We start from the raw sequence: 13,393 nt of genomic DNA, 5'->3' as shown, positions 1-13,393 counted from the left end.
AAGGGGTGTGTCCCTCATGGCTAGACATCCTTCCTTGGATTTCTCAGCCTCGGTTTCCCCACTTGTAAAATGGGGATAGTGTCAACTAACTTTCCAGGAGCATGCAAGATTCTACATGGTTGGAAGGACTCTAGAGTTCTGCCTTCTGGTCAGGAGTGTCCACAGGGTGTGGTCAGAAAAGTCAAGATGGAGGCCGCAGTGGTGTGACTGAAGCTCCACCCAAGTTTTATGTGCATCGCACAGGGTGTCCTCTTGACTTTTTTGACCACACTCTGTGGACACCCCTGCCTGCCTCTGCTGCTGCCCTTCTCACTTTTCAGACTTTTTGTACTCAAAGAAACCCACACACATACACACACACACTCCATGCAGCAACAACCTCCTCCATGCATCTCTGTTGGGAGTGACAACAGATCTGTCAAATTAATTTTTCAACAGAAGCTCCCTCTGAGCATTTATGGTGCTCAGCAGCAGCAGAAGTCACTTCTTGCAACCACTTGCCTTGGCTGGAGAGGTTCTCAAACTGCTCAGGAATATTTTTTTATTCCCCGCTCGAAGTTGTTTAGAATGGGCTCCCTATGCTCAAGCAGAGGGCTAATATTGTGGAGAACCCTCTTTGGAACATTCAATTAAGCATGCCGATCACACACAGGCAGGTTTCTGTCTGGCATCTCCCAGTCTCACCAGTGACATTTGGCATTGCAAACTTCACAGAAGCAGGAAACTGGGGCTGATTCTTTGTCTACTGTAGACAAAACCCCGACTGTCGAGGCTTTTTAAAAAAAAAATCCAATTTATGGCACGCTGATTCACTTTGCAAGGCCTCTTAATGAGGCTGACATTAAGTCCAGGACAAGCGGGACTAATTATAGCCCCCTCTGGCTGGCCGGCTGCACCTGGGACCAGTGCCCCCCCCGCCCCCGCTCTCTTGTTACCTGGTGGACTTGTTAGCCAGCAAAGCAGACGATCCAGAAAGCAGGCAGCCGCTGCTTGCTGGCAGACCAACCTTTTTTTATTATACACCCAGCCAAGTGAATCAGGGATCTGTCACTGCCAGGAGCTCGCCTGGCCTGTGTACCAAACGCAGCTGCTGATGCTAAGCATGCCATACTGGAAGCAAATGGGGCTGAAGAGGACAGAATATTAATGAGTGAGGATGATGCAGGGGCTGACCCAGCTCTTTGCAGAAGGCAAAGGGCAGTCGAAGGCAAAGGGCGCTGCCAGGCAGCAGGTGCAGGTGAGCTCTAATGGCCCTTTCAGTGCTTACGGGACAGGCAGTCCAGGACATCAAACCCTTCACACACAGACACAAAATATGATTTGTGCTACAAATGGCTGGAGCATCCACCATGATTAGGCTCAGCCAAGCAGTGCCCGCTGGCGCTACAGCAGCTGTGGCATCTCCTGGATGGTGCCCTCTGAGCCACACATAACACAAGAGACACAATTAAAAATGGCTCATATCTTAGGAGAGCACCAGATCTTTGTTCAGGAAGTTTGAGCTGAGAATGAACAAATACATTTGAGTCTTCGAAGACTTTTTCTTTTTTTTAAGCCCACAAGATCTTGTGAAACTTGGTGGTGGTGCCCTCCAAGGACAGATGGGCAGGGCAACTGGTACAAAGCACCCGTCGACAGCAGGTGAATTTTTAAGGTCTAGTGTGGTCTTTCTATGCCATTTGGAGCATGAAGGGAAGGAGGTAGGGTGAACTCCAACAGGTCAGATTAGCAGCCTGCCCCATTTCCGGTCAAGCATAGCCCCTTCTTCAGAGCAAGGGCCTTTGTGGGAAGTGAGGGTTGCCTAAGCCAAGGTTTCTCCACCTTAGCAACTTTAAGATGTGTGGACTGCACCTCCCAGAATTCCCCAGCCAGCAAGCCAAGGTTGTGAAACACTGATTAAACCACAGTTTCTCAACCAGGGTTCTGCAAGAGGTCACTAGGGGTTCCCTGGGAGATCACAATTTATTTAAAAATTCATTTCAAATCTGGGCAGCTTCACATTAAAAAGGTAAGTTACATTCTTTATTTTCAGTTTAAGAACACTGTTCGTGCACCTATACAGGCCTACCCATGAGACGAATATAATAATTTTGTAACTTCTGGCCTATATTTGAGCCTGAACGTGCAGGGGTTCCCCGAGGCCTGAAAAATATTTCAAGGGTTCCTCCAGGGTCAAAAGGTTGAGAAAGGCTGGATTAAGCACTTGCAATGGTGATGGAGGAAGGTGTAATTCATCCAGTGAGCTGGATTTGACCCCACTGTCTGCAGGAAAGGTCCACTGTCTTCTGCCCCAAGTTTTCTGAAGCAGATAAATGTATAGCCAAAGCATTCCTTTTCCTTCTCCCTGCAGAGGCTGGTGACTTGAATTGGGAGGCCCACACTAGAAAAATCCATGAAGTCAGCAGGGGTCAATCTGGCTGAGAAATCACCCTGAAGGTATATCTTGGCTTCCCCACACTCCACTGAGAAAAGGGGTCCCACCTTCTGGAAATGCTTATGGCTTCACAGTTCATATGCGGTAGAATCTATATGGGAAGCATGTTGCTACAGAAGTATTCTGGGGTGGAGTTTCACCCACCTGCAAGCGCTGTTCTGTTGGCACACATTAACACATGCAGCCTAATACCTGTCGTGTGACCAAGGGCCACATATTAATGCGCTGTGTCATCATTGCAGAGAACCAGGCAATATGCAATTTGTAATGTGTGTTTATAGTGGGAGCAAATGCCACGATTATATTCCTGGAAAGTCAGCTGAGCCATTTCAGCTTTTCCTTTTCAGTCCAGTGGATGCATGAACACCTGTCCCACAGTTTCAAAAGTGCAGGCTTTGAAATAAAAAAAAACGGTGTGTGCCGTTATTTACACAGGGAAGTGCCGATTGACGATCTGATTAGATCCCCCCTCCTCCCTGGAGAAAGAAGAAGTGAATGGGAAGCCCAGATTTGCTGCCTGCAAATTCCCCACTCCTTGTGAGTATGTTACATGTTACAGAAACAAGTAACAGGCTGCTACGATTACATACCAATCAGCATGAATGGTAGTAGTGCTGGTTTAGGAGAACAGACAGAGAGGGGCAAAGAAACCACAATCAGCAGCACCAAAAATGCTACAAAGGTATATTTGAGGGAGAAATAAGTGTCAGAAGCAGGGGTGGAGGGATGCACCATGTGCCGCTCAACTGAGCCAGCGCATTAAGCCCCACCCTCGTGCGTGGTCTGCAGCCCTGAGCTGCGAACTCCTTGCCCATCACTTCCCAGGCACAATTCCCAGGGAGGGGAGCCCACCTTGCTTACCTGTGTGGGAGCGTAGGTGCCTTTTGAGGGCCGTGTGGCTGGGGAAGGTGCGGTTGCACTCACTGCAGATGTAGCTTCGCACGCCAGCATGCACCTCCATGTGCTGCTGCAGGGCTGTCTGCGTTTGGAAACGTTTCCCGCAAAGCAGGCAGAAGACGGCCATGTCCGAGCCTGGAGGAAGAGGAAAATGGAAGGTCATCTCCCTGGCCAGGTGGGCAGAAGGTGCGCCTCCCCAGGCACCACCGCCTCACTTTCTCCTCCCCGAGTCTGGGACAAGAACAGCTACTTGTGCATGGCCGAGGAAAGAGAGACATTGGCCAGCACTTCCATCGGTCATGAAATTTAGTAATTGCTACCTGGGTTGAAAAGCAAAGCCAGAGACAAGAAAACTCGGTTACTTCTATGAATTACTTTGCAGTGGTTACCTATCTTCATAATTTCTTCTAATTTTGCTCATCTTGGGAAGAGGGCAAGAATTATGCATGGATCAGAAAGGAAGGCAGATTTTCACAAATCTGAATGCAGTGACTTTTCTGTCATCGAAAAACACCTTCATTGTTGATCTTCACACAGCTTGCAAAGAACATAGTTCTGTTCCCCTCTTGGGGAGAAATGAAATTGTGGAAACTTGAGCAAAGAGGAACATTCAGCATTCACAGCTTTTGTCTCTGTCTCTGTCTCTGTGTTTGTGGTCATCTGCCCATCCAGCTACCTACCCACCTGCCTGTTTTAAGGCATGGAATACAAGCAAGTTTTCAAGACAGAACTTCCTTGTAGGAAGACTGTGGTGGCCGGGGTAGAGAAGGCAGTGACTTTTAATATGTAGGGTTCCATCAGAAGCAGCCATCAAAGAACTTATTAGCTAAGCATTCCCCCCTCTAATGAAACCTGATTATTACACTAGTTAGGAAGCAAATTAGAATCAAATCAAATCAAATAAATAGAATAGTAGGTAAATTAGAGAGAGACGGAAGAAAAGAAATGCATATATGTAAGATGGATGTTTAATTTCACCAGCTGAAATTGGGGGAAGAGAGTGGTTTCCCTAATGCACTTCCCACATGTCCACAGGCAAACCAGAGATCGTTCTGAAAATGTAAAATAATAATAATAAAAAAACAATCACAATTGCTTGAAAAACTTCTGCACTTAACTCTGAAAGGATCAGGTTTCTTTTGGTCTCAAAACTGGAACTCCCAAGTATTCTGAAAATTATCTTTCTGGGGTGGGTGGGCAGGACAGATCCTGGTCTCCAGGTTTTGGGGCAATCAAGTACATTCATGGGCTCTCAAACTTTCCTCTTCAAAGCAAGAGATAAATGCCAGCTCAGCTGGAAACATTTTCATAGCTGGGAGTGACATGGTGCCACCTGAATGCCTGACTGGGCCCGGATTTCTCACTTGAAACACTCACTTGTGAAGACCAGCCAGAAGGACACATGCTTAATTCTCACCAGGACCTCCGACAGCTTCCACACCAGTTGTGCAAGGGAGCCTGAACAAGTTCACTCACAGGAAGGATGAGCATCGACATTCTGACTCTGGTCTTCTGAGCTGCTTGTGGTCCACTGGAGAGACACCAGCCAAGCGTCTCCAGACATTTGACCCAACAATATTCTACGGTCTATGTCCACCGAGGTGACAGATCTCTCCCGCCCTCCTTTCAATATTTACACGTGGTCAATACCAAACAGCCAGGAACTTTTGCACTATAAAACCATTTCCCTTTCTTTATGCAGAGCTGATTATTTTGAAACATAGGAAACCGTGAAAACCGTGTCACTCAGGCAAGAATAAAGCGACCAAATGCTGGCTTTCCGAAGGCACATTAGAATCTGGGGAAGGTGGAGGAAAATAAAATTATCTAGAAAATTATATTAGCAGTTCATTAGCAGCAGCACAACATTACAAGGTAACCATGAATCTGTGCTGCCTTTAAAGAAAGAAGGGGGGAAAAGGAAAAAGAAAATGAGAAGCAATTGTTACTTCATTTGCATGCCAGAAATGAACTGTCCATGATTATGTTTGCAAGGAAACGGGGGGGGGGGGAGCGGTGCCAATTGCCTTCATCACAAAGGCTAAATTTGGCACCATGCTGAACATGGGTCACTCCAGGAAGGTGTCCGAATGCCATAGCTGCTACTGGGTAATGTCATTTTGGTCCAGAAAAGTACTCCCCCACCCCCATAAAAAAAACTTGGCAACAAATTTTGAAACCAATTTCTGTGGCATCAAATGAAAGAAAACCAACGGGGAAGAGCGAGCACTCCGGATGTTTCTGCCTCATCAAACCCTGCAGTGTTTCTGTGCGTCCATTTTCAGCTTGCAAATCTGAATTTGGTTTTAGGAGACTGCAGAGTCACAGGCCACGCGAGGGGTGTGAGAGGCAGAGAAGGGGGCTTCTGCATCGTTCTGCTCAGCTAGGGTTTGCGGGGAGGGCGGCTAGCCCCAGCGGTTTCATTGGCACCCAAGCAGCGGATAATCTTGGGGTGGCTATTGGCTGCAGGCAATCCAAAGACAACCATTCACAACCATTCATTTAGTGACGGTTCAGACTTAACGACAGTGCTGCAAAAAAGGCCACTTACAACTGGTCCTCGCAACCGTTGCATCCTCCCTAAGGTCGCATGATCATAACCTGGGCGCTTGGCAACAGGTTTGCATTTATGACAGTTGCAGCATTCCACGGTCACGTGATCGCCATTTTCAACCGTCCTGGCTGGCTTCTGGCTAGCAAAATCAATGGGGAACCACATGATTTGCTTAAGGACTATGTGGTTTGCTTAATGCCCATGGTGATTCGCTTAACAACCACCGCACAAAAGGCCGTAAAATCAGGTTGGATTCACTTAATGACTTTTGCTTAGCAACCGAAGTGCCAGTCCTGACTGTGGTTGTTAAGTGAGGACTACCTGCAGTCAGTTGTAGTACTTTTATTTCTGAAGCACTTCTAACTTGGTGCAGGAGCACAGACGTGGAATGTCACAACACCCTTCAGTCAATTGTAACATCGTCATACACAATAAAGAACCTTTGAACTCAGTGGCCTTTACCTTGCTTGGCTGCACTAACCATGAAAAACACACAAACATGTTACGGTTGTGGGTGTGCCTGGAGCACCAGAGGTCCCAAGGGGGCTTGCAAGACCGGCCAACTTGATACCCCTGGGAAGCTGAGGCTCCCCTCCAAAGCAAGAGGTGCTCAGCTGCAACTTTCAGAAATCGGGGATCCCAGGCTGCTCTTCCTCCAGGCCTGTGCACAGAGCTGCTTATAAAGCTAACAAGCTGGTGGCTGTCCCCACAGTGTTTGGCAGGAAAGGGTCTCAGATAAGTACTTCCTGATGCCGATAAAAGCCGAGATCCTTCCTCCCCCCGCCCCGCTGACACAGACAAGCGCCTTGGAAGTCATTCCCCCTGGAGTGCCAGCAAAGCAGCCTCTCTCTTCACACCTGCACTTGCTCCACACCAATCACATCTTTAAGGGGAGGTGGCCCAGCTGGAAACTCCGCCAGGTGCACACACCTTCCCAGAGCAAAGCCTCATTATCTCGTGTGGCAAACGCCAGCTTAATCACGGAGAGGGACCTCTAAATAGACACAGGCTTTTTTGGGGTAGCAATTTGCAAAATGGGTAAGTGTGTGAATGTGTGTGTCAGTGATTTCTGGGAGGGGACTAGAGGACGGCCGTGAAGTCACTGAGCCCCACCTGTCGCCCAGACACAGCCAGCAGCCTCTGCATTTTCCAGACCCTCCAAGCAACTGGATGGACAAGCAGAGATCCCAGGCGGTCGGGCTGGATTTATACACCACTAAGCCCAGGTTCACAAACCACAGTTGCTGTCTTCAGGGAAGATAGGATGGCCCTCCATCCTGCAGAACATATTCTGGCTCAGTGTAATGGCCTGGTTCATGGAAGGCCCTAAGACAATGGCTGGCTTCCCACAACATGCATGACCACAGACCATCCAACTCCATGTTAACCTAGCTTAGGGTGTTGTGTGAACCCAGACCTTGAGTTGTACCAACCCCACGGAGGACTGGCCTCAGAGACTCTGTGTCACATAAATAAGCACCCATGTCAATGACCCGTTTTTATTCAGGACATGCACCATTCCAAAATTAGGAACAGGGCTCTCCGTGGGTCTGTGACGGTTGCAAAGTGCTCTAATAGAACCAGGCTGGGTTTCTCTTCAGCCTTCCAGGGCAGCCTAGCAGGGTTGTCTGAACATGAACACAGGCAGAGCTTTAATTGCACTGCTGTGGCCACCCTCCTGGCCTTTCGGACCATGCGCTGCAGACACCCCTGCACGTAGGAGGCAAACTCGAAGTGGGGCCCCATTTTGGAGGAGCATTATTCTGCTGCTAAAGCTGGCAAGTCCAGCTGCTCTTAAAAGTGCAGGGGCTCCTAAAAGGGTGGCCCACCCAGCACCCTCCAGGACCCCCTCCTTGGATGCACAGCCCTTGGGAGCCCAGCTACCCCCCTTCCCCCCACCTTGGGAGATCACTCAGGCCAGAACCAGCTGGCAAGAAGGCCGCCGTCCCGGAGCTGCGGCCCAGATTCAGGGGCAAAGTGAGGACAGCCACTAGTGGGGCAGGGTGGGCTGCCGTGGCTTCTCCAAGGGGCCCAGAAGGAGGACAATGGCAGGACAAAGGAGGAACACAATCAGACCCCCCCTTTTTGCTAGAGGGGTGCAGCGATCCAGTTTTCCGCCAACAGCTTGTGCCACACTGCATGTCTCCTGTTTGCTGCCAAGCGTCCCAACACTCATGCCGAAGGCCCCCGTGAACTCGGAGGCGGGGGAAATGGCAGGGGCTGCAAGGGTGGCCCACTCAGAGAGTGGGGAGCTGAGCCAGCCCCAAACCAAGAGGAGGGTTTGCCCCCCCCAACCCAGAGCTTCCAAGCCAATGGAGCCTTCTGAATCATGCAGCACCCAGGGAACGTAAGCCCCCTCCCCGCATCCCCCCCCAACACGTTTGCTAACAGCTGCTTTTTTTAATTCAAGTACACGTCTGCCTCCTCCCTGCTACAGAGCCCTGCAGCGGTCCAGCTCCGGGGAGACAGGTTTCTGTCTGCATCTTAAGAGGATGCAAAAGAAGTTGAGCTGGCCAGAGCACCTCCTTGGTCCCCTCTTCTGACATGCCCTTTATATTTCTGAGGCAGAGCAGCCCCCTGGTCACCCTTCTTACCCTGGAAACACCCCTTTCACGCAATATTTTTGAAATTTAAATTTCTCCTTTTTTACGCCTTGTGTTGCGAATGTACAAACCTGTCGCCACGCAGACGTACCCTTCACTGCTGAGCTACCATGTGGTTCAGCCTGAAGCATCCTCACGCAGAGAAGCTGCGAGGGGTTTTATCCACCGGCCCCAAAGGAGGGGCAAGCAGAGGTCGATGCGAGAATTCTGTCAAAAAGTCTCCTAGCATTTTGGAAAAAAGCTTACGTTGGGGCCAGAGAGCACTGCAACCCATAGGAGGTGAATATCACTGCGTTTGGTATAAACCAATAAAATAATCAACATTTTAAAAATGCCTATAAAGGATGGACAATGGATGATGGCAGAATTCTGCTACTGCGATCCTTTGGAGCGGAGAGAAGAGAAAAACTCAGCACTGCGCTGTGGCTGCGCCTAGTTTTCCCTTTGGTTACACTCACAGACACATTCATCCCCAGGCTTCAAAAAACTTCACAGGGGCTTCAAAAGGAACGAGAACAAATGCCGTTTGCGCCATGCCTACAACACACAACTCGGTTAGCAAGCCTCCCATCGGGCCACACCCCCAGCCCTCTCTGATCACCCATCCCGTAGCCCTGTCCAGGATGGATGTGCCGGTCCTAGTGCTGTGAAAACACACCACTCGGTTTACTAATGTTGTCCATGGGCTGGAGGGGGCTTGCAGGTGCACCCCCTTCCAGACACAGGCTTCTGACAGCCCAGCAAATGGGAACAGCCCCCAACACGTTCCTCCAAGACCCCCGGGCTCTGCCCTTCCCTCCCCAACCCAGGCTGCGCGGGATGGAAGCGCAGCTCCTGAGCACACCTGTCGGTTTGCAGAGGCACACATCGCCACGCAGGGGGTGGGGGGGAAGCAGGAATTATCTGATCTCCGCCGGGCCCTGCCCGAGTGACGGGCAAAGACCGTGCTTGGCGAAGAATTAATGAGGCAAAGGATGAAAAACAGGCTTTGGGAGACGCCCCCGCTCTCGACGCAGGACAGAATCCCCTCTTATCTGCTTTCCTGTCTCGGGGGAGACAAAACAGCCCCCTCCCCAGCCCGGCAAAGCCTCGCTGGTGTTCCCAAACCTGCCACTCCTGGCAACAAAGAGCAAATCCCACAAGGAATGCGGGCCTCTGGGCTGTCACTTTCAGAACGTCAGCAGGGCCGGGGGCAAAGGTCAGGGGTCTGAGGGCCTGAGCACCTCAGCCAGCTGTGGCGGAGCGGCCCCGAGCCGCAGGACGCCTGACCAGAGAGGTCTCCCGTAAGTTTCACCCGCCGAGGCCAAGATAAAGGTTGCCAGCAGGAGTGGAAGGCAGGACAATGACGCCGGGCCAGTGCGGGGGGCTGGAACAAATCTACGGAGGCGCCCCGGGATCCTCATTTGTGGAACTAATTGGACCCTGATAATGGGGGGGCACCGTGCACACTGAACCTGCTTCTACAGCCGTTGCCGAACACAAGCAAAAAATAAGTCTGTCCCCACAGAGACAGTGTTTCGTTTTAAACCCAACTGGGTAGAAGGAAGTGGTTCCATCCAAGACCATTTACTTGCCCATGGGCTCTTGAGGAGAGCAGCAGATCCCCAAGATCTACTTCCAAGGTGCAGTGATCATGTCCAGGCAGGCATGGATACATTCCTTTTTGTCCAGGGTCTGAGGCAGCAGGGCGCCTAGTGGGTGCCCATGGCAGGCCCCGAGAGAGCCCTCCAGATGTGCTGGGACTCCAGCTTGCCCGTGCCAGCTGGGGTCCCGGGGGGAGGCAATTCCACTACACCTGCAGGAAGCCCCACGTGGAATAACACGTTCGATGATACAGGGAGCATCTGTGAGCTGCAGATTTCCGGCAAGGACAAGAAGGAGAACCAGGCAGCACCCCCTGCTTTTCAGAGACCAAAGTTCTCAATATTACAGGCTGCTGCATTCAGACAATGCACAAGGTGGTTCTGGAAACCAGCCATGTTCGGAGTTTGCACGATGCAAGGAATAACCCGCCAAAAATGCACCCCCCCTAATTTTGGTGCCACCTACTCCAGAGGTGGCAGTGGTGATAAATGGGTCTGGGCATCTGCAGAGCTGACACCAAGCCAGAGGCCCCAGGCCGTCACCCAAGGTGGAAGCTCCCTCTCGTGCCACCGCCCGTGCAATGCTTTTCCTGCCCCAACCCCGTGTCTTCAGCTGCTTCTTGCAGGAGCGGGGAGCCCTCCACATGGCGATTTCAGAGCCGGCTGGAGCATCCTTCCTCTTTGGGGCAAGTGAAGAGGCAGGCAGGAGGGGAGGACGGGGCTCTCTTGCCAAAATGGCTGTTTCCTGCGTGGGGTTTTGCATCAGGCAAAGATCAAGTTGTATTTTCATGAGTTCGCAGGAAACATACTTTCTCCCAGGTTGCTCTTTAATTTCTGGCCACATTGCCAATACCCAAAACAAAGTATTTTGCTCCCACCTAGATCACACTTAGTTTTCTGTGGGTATAGTTTTTCACTGTCATCAAAAAAACAGCCTCTGAAAAGACAAACAGGCTGTGTGTCCTTGTATAAATTAAAGGGTGCTCTCCGGTGCATTTAAGCAGAAGGGGCTACATGGATCTCAAGTTTCTGCCTCTGCGGTGGCATCTTTCTACCATTTGGGGTAAAGGGGTGCCTCTATTTCTGCCCAAGCACTGGGGGAAGTGTGACCAATTATCTAGACCACCGTTTTGTGCCATGGACCCCTTTGAGAATTCACATGTTGAGAATCTGGGGAGATCGATGAACCCCTTCTCAGAAACGTGTATTTAAATGAATTAATAGAGTTATTTAAATGCATAATAGAAAATAGAATTACACATTTTCCCATCTAAGTTCACAGACCCCGGCACCCCTGCTCTAGCCCTGGTGAAAATCCTCTTATTTCTCCCCCATGTTTGAAGAACTCCAATGCAAGAATCTCTTCATCGGTTACATCTGGATTCCTCTTTGGCTGATCCTATACAGCTGCTGGGAGCCTTCTTAAGCCCCCAAATGCTCTCCAGGTATGAAATAAGACAGGAGGATGCAAAGCTTATTTCATTTGCAAAATTTTCTAGGTTTCCCTGGAAGAGAGGGAAGGAGGACGGCTGGGAGACCGAGGGATTGGTTTTCCAGAAGGCTGAGTGTTAAGAAAGGGACAAAGGGCAGTATCCTTTTTTGAACCATTTCCTTTTGGCCAACTTTGGCAGATGTTCAGCAGAGAGAAAGCCTGAAGGGGCTGGCTGGCATGGGGCCAGGAAATAAAAAGCTTTTTGAGCGCTAAAGCCATGTGTGGAGGTGAGGTGGGGGCTTGACCCAGTTCATGGCAACTGCCAAGGTTGTTTGTCTAGACTTTGGCAGGCTTGCCAACTGCTGGCACAACACCCTCCACGCCATTGTCCCCCAAGGCAGCCTCTCACTCTGCCACGTGGCTGGGGAGAAACGCTAATTCCCATAGCCAAATCTGCAATTTTAAAGAAAAAGTCTCCCTCTGCAATACAGTCATCCCAGGCTTAGGACTAAGCAGTAGTGGGCAAAAATGAACCCTGCCCTGGCCATTTCTATCCTCCTATCTTTGTTTTTTCATCACATCTCAAGGCCCGTATCATTTCTTTCCAAGAAGTTCCTCTGCTTATTCTATTAATTTAAGCTTGTGGCACTGAGATTACTTTTCCTTTTGATTTGCCTCATCATCCTACTGGAGCTTCCCATCAGGGGCATCCACGGGGCAGAGGGAGATGTCCAGCAAGTCAAGGTGGTGGCTGGAATGGCACATCAAAACAGTGCTGACACTGCCTTTGCAGCTGCCATTTTGACTTTTTGGGACTCCACTGCTTCCGTGCTTCCTGGTCAGGAAAAAATGGGGAGACCCCCTCAGGACTTGATTAAACCTTAAGAAACCGAGGGAGTGCAGGATGCTGAGGGGATGGCTGCCCCATGAACAGCACCACCGCGCTCAAGTATCTTCTGCTGCTGAATAATGACAGGAAAAGTCCCTATTCACCCAGCCAAATTTCAGCAAATGTTCCTCTCTTTTGAAAACATGAGAAGGAAATTCTTTCCCATCAAATGGAAAGGAAAAAAACAAACAAGCAGATTACCTGTTGGGCAGAGAGTGATGCTAAACTCCTAGAAGGAAGATGCAAGTGTGTTGGAAAACCCTTCCTAGTTACAGGGGCAGAAATTTTAGCAGAGGGCACAACAGTCTCAAGGGGTTTTGTGGCCTCTCTCTCTGGGGAAGAGATTGGCCCATCTAGGGCAGAACCTACGAGGAACTGGTCCGACAGGAACTGTAGACAGGACTAAAATTTGGAGGGGAAAATAACTTTACAACTGAAATGCCGTGTAGATCTGCACACGTAAAACAAAACTGCGCCATCCTGAACTCACTTAGGCAAAGGTTAATGCTCCTGGTGGGCCTGGCAACACACTTTGATTTTTTGCAGTCTCCAAAGGCTGTTTGTACTCTTGCCATAAAAATAAACCAGTGCATCCCATTTCATCAACTTGAAGCCACTGGGAGATTCTTTTCACAACCTGATGGAGGCTGACAAGTGGTGAGATGAAGCCAACAATGCAGGTGGGGAGGATGGATGCCTTTAAAACTGATCCAAGCTGTAACCCACAGGGTCCATTTTCACTGAACCTCCTTCCAAAGTGTGGTGTGTGTGTGTGTGTGTTGGAAGGCAGGCAGCCACTTGCTTCCTTTATGGGCTCTTAAGAACAGCCATTTCTCCTTCGCTCGCCCCGCCTGGAAATTGACAAAAATGGACCGCTTGTGAAAACGCCAAATCCTCCTCGTTTTGAAGAAGCACTTCGATATTGGAAAGTTGAGGCAGGGAAAGGAAGGGGGGGGAAGGGCCCCCAAATAAGCATCCAGCCCCCGAGGCATTTTTGGGGT

General features: G+C 50.1%; 1 protein-coding gene across 4 annotated transcripts in view; it reads right to left on the bottom strand.

Annotated features, from left to right (window-relative positions):
* The window catches only part of ZBTB16 (zinc finger and BTB domain containing 16), a 147,437-nt gene that overhangs the window by 15,775 nt on the left and 118,269 nt on the right, over positions 1 to 13,393 (bottom strand). For all 4 annotated transcript variants that reach the window (XM_063311054.1, XM_063311051.1, XM_063311055.1 and 1 more), the window contains exon 5: positions 3,296 to 3,466. In XM_063311054.1, coding sequence (XP_063167124.1) covers positions 3,296 to 3,466 — 171 coding nt within the window. The remainder of the gene's footprint in view (positions 1 to 3,295; positions 3,467 to 13,393) is intronic.

The sequence above is a fragment of the Candoia aspera genome, chromosome 9 (assembly GCF_035149785.1).
Source record: "Candoia aspera isolate rCanAsp1 chromosome 9, rCanAsp1.hap2, whole genome shotgun sequence".
In the NCBI taxonomy this organism is placed as follows: Eukaryota; Metazoa; Chordata; class Lepidosauria; order Squamata; family Boidae; genus Candoia; species Candoia aspera.
Note: the sequence above shows the minus strand (reverse complement) of the source record. Positions and strands in the feature narration are given on the sequence as shown.